This window comes from Solanum pennellii, chromosome 6, assembly GCF_001406875.1.
Source record: "Solanum pennellii chromosome 6, SPENNV200".
Classification (NCBI taxonomy): domain Eukaryota; kingdom Viridiplantae; phylum Streptophyta; class Magnoliopsida; order Solanales; family Solanaceae; genus Solanum; species Solanum pennellii.
Window position 1 is genome coordinate 47,393,721 of NC_028642.1, and position 6,897 is coordinate 47,400,617.

A 6,897-nucleotide genomic window follows, 5' to 3' on the forward strand; every position below is an offset into this window, starting at 1 on the left:
CCCAAATGAGGTATAGAATATCAAATGGAAAATCAAAAAGAAAATAAAAGTAATAAACCAAAAGTCATTAAATCTCAATAATTTTAAATTTCTTGCTAAAAAAGGAAAAATCATTTCATGAGGAAAATGATTTTACAAAAAGGCAGGCTTAAATATGCCATTAAATTTTGAAAAAAGACTTATTTACGAGCTTTGAAAAAACACTCATCTATGCTGTTTGCTTAAACTTTGACTCATCTACACCAATTTTAGTTAACAAATAATAACATGAATGAACTTTTTCTCAAACGAAAACATAGATGAACTAAACTTTCAACAGCGGAAATATATGATCTTTTCACAAAGTTTGATGGCATGTTTGAGTCTTTTCCTAAAAAAACATATTATCCTAGAGTTCGTTATATAGAAAAGAGGAAAATGACAAAATTGACCATGCCTTTTAAACACTATAAATTAACATCCATTCTTACTTATAACTTTGACAACTTATTCCCATATCATTTCTACTAATTCAGAAAAAAGAAATAAAACTCTTTATATTCCAAAAAAACATGTCAAGAGACATAATTCCCATTTACTCTTTACTATCACTCTTTTTGATGTGTCTTTGTTTGGTTTTAGCAAATGCAGACGTTGAATGCACAGATATGATGAAAAATTTGATGCCATGTCAAGGGTTCTTAATGAGTGGAGATGATTCTCCTAGTGTTGATTGTTGTAGTCAAGCACAAGCTCTTGACAAACAATTCGCAGCGTCTGATAAGCCGGACCGTGAAGGTATCTGCTCATGCCTCAAGGCTGCTACACAAATACCTATAAATCTTGAGAAAGCAGCAATGCTCCCTTCCTTATGCAACCTTGATACAAAAATACCTATCGACCCTAACGTTGATTGCACCACGTAATTTCTTCTTCTATTTATATATTTAATACCATTATGTTTTGTTTTATGTGACACATTTTTCATTGAAATTTATATGTGGTAACATGTTTTTATATATTTCCTTGTAGGGTTTGAAGGACAAGCTAGTATTGGAATTGATCCTTATTAAAAGAAGTGATATACAAGTTTCAATTTTATGATGATGTAATGTTTTTTTAATAAAAGGACTCTATCCCAATTATATTATGTTCTATTTAAAATTATGTAACATCTATATATTTTGTGTTAGTGGGGGAAAAGCCCTGCTTTATACGCATATTAATAAGAAAATATTGTTGTTGAAGCTTAGTGTATAGTCATTCTTTTTGACGCATTAACTATTTCTCTTCACTTCCCTCGTTATTTGGGACAAATTGAAAATTTGTATAATATGGTTTCTGATTATTGAAAAATAAAAGTTGAAGACAAAATCAAAATCCAAAATTAATCATCATATCTGGAAATCGGACAAAAAGTTCTTTTATTCCCATGAAAGTGGCTACATTTCAACGAACTTTTAAGGTAAAATATGTAAACGTGACTTTTAACTTGACCTTAATTGATATATATACCCTTTAACTTTGGATGTGCATATAAAATTGAATAAATAGACGCAATCATCATACGTGACATCTTACAATATAGATACATTACATTAATATAGATACAATTATACACTATTTACACAATATAGATACATTACATATATTTAGTATAACAATCTATAAAAGTGTATAACAATGTGCATGTATATATATACATCTTTTATACATAATTATACATTATATATTTATATTATACACCATTTATACATTATATATTTATATTATACACATGAATTAAGTGATTGTATTGGATGTTTTATGTGTGAAAAAAAGTAAATTACATTAGCTGTAAACTATTTGCCTCAACGGACATCTACGTAAGAATCACATTAATAGGAAATAATTGATCATCAAATGTATGTCAAGTTACTTAAGTAATTGAAATTTCCTAAAAATGATGTAAACTGAATTTGTTAGATGATTTTGATTGTTATCAACTTAATGGCAAAGCTTCTCCGGATTTCTATCATACTTGCGTTCAACATCAACCTTTTCTTTTCATTATTTTTTCCCCCTAGAGCTGTTTAATTATGATAATAATAATCGGGGTTGTATATATTTATTTATTTGGATCGATATTTTTTTTGAATTTATAAGTTTAAAAATTTGACTAGTTCGTAATCATATACCATCCTCTCAAAATCTTGAATACACATCTTATATCAGTAATTATCAACAAATTATTTACCTTAGTAGACGATTTCCTATTTTAAGGTGTTGCTTACATTCTCCATAAAGTTCTATCAAAAACTTGCTAGCCTAGCTAATCCAATTGTTTTAAAATCCACCCCCACACTATGAAAGATCATATTTTCTCTACTCTTTTCCTTTTCCTTATGATGATAAGCAAAAAAAAAAAAAAAGGAAGGATATTGGGTCTGGTTAAAAGAAGGAAATGATTTATTTAGAAGAAATTAGATAATTTTATTTTATTTGAGATTTCATTCAAATTAGGGGCATATTTGAATATTTGCATAAAGGTAAATTAGTATATTTAGCCCAATATATAATGATGAACATATTTTTGTAACTAATAAACGAAAGTAGAAATTGGAGGAATCGATATTCTGACCCTTATCCCCAAAAAGTAGATACTCCAAAAGTCATTACTCCTTAAAAAAAGAATTATTTTTTTTTAATATTTTAATTTTAACTTTTCAGTTTAAGGTCACTAAATTGAAGGATAATTTTGTACATTTAATTTAATTTTAATTTAAGATCACAAGATTCAAAAAATTTTTAAACTCTGTACTAAGTCAAGTTAAATTATTCTTTATGAAACGGAGAAAGTATTATTTATCAATAATTTCTAAAGACATACTAAAAAAAGGAAGAATTATTTCATGAGGAAAAAAAAAATAAAAGAGGCTAGAGTTGGTTATATAGAGAAGTAAAATGACAAATTGATGATCAATGCACAACAAAATAAACATCCAATTAATGTTTCACTTAATTCATATACCTTTCTTCTATTCCGTTTTGTCTCGTTCACTTTATATTTGAAAGAAAAGATGTGAAGAAACATAATTACTACTTACTCTTTTTTACATCTCTTTGTTTTATTTTGAGAAAAGATATAAAATTACTATTGAAGTTGTTTCGAATTTTTAAAAGGATATCTTAACTTTGTAGGTGTTCTATTACCCCATTGAACAATTTTACAATAGTATGTATTATCCCATTTTTCAGTCAATACCACTTGTACAAAAATATTTGTAAGTCACGCACTAATAGTCACTTAACACGTGTTAAAAGTAATTATTGATTATTTTTATTTAATTTCTTTGCTTTTTTTTTTTTTTCTGGTTCTCTTTCTTATTCTTTGCCTCACTCCTGTAGCTTGTCATTCCTTTTTCCAGAAGAACAATCGCCATATTCATTGTTGTGGGACGAAATTTTTCGGTAGCATTATCAATTATTTGTCAAACTATCACCTATTAATTTATTTATGAAAATAAATATCGTCAAATAATCAAAATTTAAATATTCAAAATATTAACAAGTCAAAATCTCACATTTAGATCACCTCGATCTCCAACTTTTTACTCCCAAATAGAGTTTTCCATAGTTTCACTATTCCTTAATTTCAAACTTGATTTGTAGGAGGAATAAAATCACTACTAATTTGTTTTTTTCAAAATAAAAAAGAATAAGAATGAACACAATAATATTAGTTAAAAAAAAAATGAAGGAAGACATAGATGCCCAAGAAACATGGGTAAGCTGATGATGGTAGGGAAGATGAGAAAAAAAAATTGAAAATTAAAAACTATTCCTAATAAAGCTTTTAAAAAAATTAATACATGGGTTTTTGTATTTTTTTGAAAATAAGTCAAATTGGGAGTGCCACATGGCAATTTTATATTGGTCTGAAGCAGTATGAACAATCCTTCACGCGCCCAAATTTCGTGACAACACGAGTAGTGTTAAAATTAGTGAAAAAAGCATATTTATTGTGAATTTAGATAATTTCGTGGGATAATAAGACACCCGCAAAATTAAAGTGTCTTTTTGAAAATTCGAAACAACTTCAATGGTGACTTTATGTCTTTTCTCTTTTGTTTTAGGAAATGCACAGATGTGATGTCGAATTTGTCCCCATGACAGTACCCCTGTTGCAGTTGAGCACAAATTCTTGACAAACAATTCCACGATTCTGATGATCCGGACGGCGAAAGCATCTGCTTATGTCTCGATAATGCTGAAAAAAACTTGCATATAGATCCTATGAAAGCCTATTTTATGCAAACTTACTATGGATCCTAATGTTGATTGCCCTAAGTAAACTCTTTGCTTGTGCTACCTATCTGTTTTGTTTTATGTGACACATTTTCATCTCCTTTTACGTTTAGTGACATGCATGCATGCTCCATATCTAATTATAACAATATATATATGTCATGGTAAGTATGTGAAGAGGATATATCCATGTGTTGTCGGTCTTTTTATCTGACTTGAACAATAGTCTTGACGTTTACTCAAACATATTTTTGAAGTCTATGTAAATAAGTATCGTCATTGTAATAACAACAAATATATATTGTATGGATGCTGATTACCATTTTTGTTTCTATTCTCTTGTAGCTGGGTTTGAAGGACAAGTACTGGAATCCCATTAAAAGAAGTGATATACAAGTTCCCATTCTATAATGCAATGTTTTTACTAATCAAAAGGACTCTAATATGGCTACACTAAATCCCAATTATATTATGTAACATCTGTGTTGTGTTGGTGGAAAAAAAACCTTGCTCTAAGAAAATATTATATTGTTGTTGAAGCTTATTACTGCATAATCTTTCTTTTTTATCCATTAACTACTTCTTCACACGTTAATTTTGTAATACGAGTAAAATGCAAAAATAACCATTTTCCAGAATAGCACAATGTACACCAATCATCCATATATTTAAGTACTAATGTCTGATTTCATATTGAGATATATAATCACATGTCCAAACGCCTATTTAGTAACAGATGTTCTACGTGGCTTTTTATGAGTAAAAAAGTGAGTTACATAAGCTGCAAACTATTTGCCTCAGCGGTACGGATAGGTATGAATTCCATATGTAAGAAAATAATTGATTATCAAATGTATGTCTAAGTTATTTTAAGTAATTGAAATTTACTAAAATGATCTAAACTGAATCTGTTAGATGATTTCTATCATACGTTTATAATAATAATAATAATAATAATAATAATAATAATAATGATAATTATTATTTATTATTATTATTATTAGGGGCGTACTTTGGGGATTTTCTTGGGTTTACTTGAATGTATGTTCTTTTAGCTAAGATTGTGAATCAGTGTTATATTTTTTTAATAATACTTAAATATAGATATTTGAATTCACACACTCGAAATATTATATAATGTGATGAAGATTGGATTCCCCTGTTTAAGTAAGATTGGAAATTTAAATCTTATATTCATCTTTTAAAAATAGAGCAACACCTTTCTAAGTGGTTAGAGCTTTTTAAATTTAACTAATGTATTTTTTATGTTAATATTTCAAAATATTCAAGTCTGTCACATTGAAAATTCATAATTTTTAGCACTATTAATTTTTATATCAATAAGCCAAATGTGTAAATTTAAAACTAACAAACCGGATGATATATACCAGACATTCAAGAAAAAATTACCTGCACAACTTATTTTATTATATTTTCTATAACTTCTTATCATTCAAAAAAATTATAAAAATTTATACTCTCTCTTATTTTTGGATATATCACTTTACGTGATAGATCGATCAGATACATCACTTTACCTGATCGATATATCAGTTAGATATATCAACTTATGCGATGTATCAGAAAAGTTGAGTGATGTATCCGAAACTGAGATGCGATATATCGCGACATTAAAGAATGTATTCGAAAATTGAATGCGATGTGTTAGGACGTTTTGAGATGTTTCCGAATTACACCAAATATAATGAATTTTTGTAATTTGAAAAAGTGTAAGAATATAATGTAATTAACTCTTAACCTTATGAGATTTGTGTAAAATATTCTCCATTCAATGGGTTCAATCCATCTCTAACACATTTGACACATCTAACTATAATTATAACTAATATATACGTAAATAAATTGACACAGTATTAAGAACTTAAAAGGTTAAATCAATCAATCATAAATTTAATTTTTCATAATAATATCTTTGAGATGCCAAATGGGTGAGACGAATTAAAATTGGATATATTAAAATGAGTTGAAAAATTAGGTTTGATCCTGACCTGTCCAAGTTTACTTTGGGTCTCAAATAGGTTGTAAGACGGGTTGGATCTTGACCCATCCAATTTGATCCGCTTTATCTCAATAATATTAATATATTGTTACCTAAGTTTTATAACCACAATTTGAATTTCCGCTCAAGAAATTTGAAAAAAGAAGAAGTTACAAATGGATAGATAAATAATACTAAAAGATACAAAATAGATAGTAGTGCATACCTCCAACATAGGAATATACATTACATTAATGCAAATAAAGAGTCTTAAAACAGGTTGAAAATGAAGATTAAATTGAGCTCAATCGAGGATAAACGTAAAATGGGTTAATGCTTGAATGAGTTAGGATTGAACCCAATTTAAATTATTTTGAGTCCAGCCCTTAAAATTCTGATCAAATTAGTCGAGTTATCTATAGTTGCGCCCATTTTTAACAACCTTATATGTACTCATCCTCTTAAAATCTTGAATACGCATCTAATACTAATTATCAACAAATTGTTTACCCTAGTAAACTATTTCCTATTTTAAGGTGTTGCTTAATTACCTCCTCCATAAAGTTCTATAAGAAACTTGCTAGCATAGCTAATCCAATTATTTTAAAATCTCCCCCCCCCCCCCCCCCCCC

At 28.1% G+C, this 6,897-nt stretch overlaps 1 protein-coding gene across 1 annotated transcript; it reads left to right on the forward strand.

Annotated features, from left to right (window-relative positions):
• The first annotated feature begins 493 nt into the window (after positions 1–493).
• Positions 494–1,231, forward strand: LOC107022967 (non-specific lipid-transfer protein-like). Its single transcript, XM_015223525.2, has 2 exons — positions 494–901; positions 1,012–1,231. Exons 1-2 carry the CDS (start codon positions 552–554, stop codon positions 1,016–1,018), a joined length of 357 nt encoding a protein of 118 aa, XP_015079011.1. The 5' UTR covers positions 494–551; the 3' UTR covers positions 1,019–1,231.
• The last annotated feature ends 5,666 nt before the right edge of the window (positions 1,232–6,897 follow it).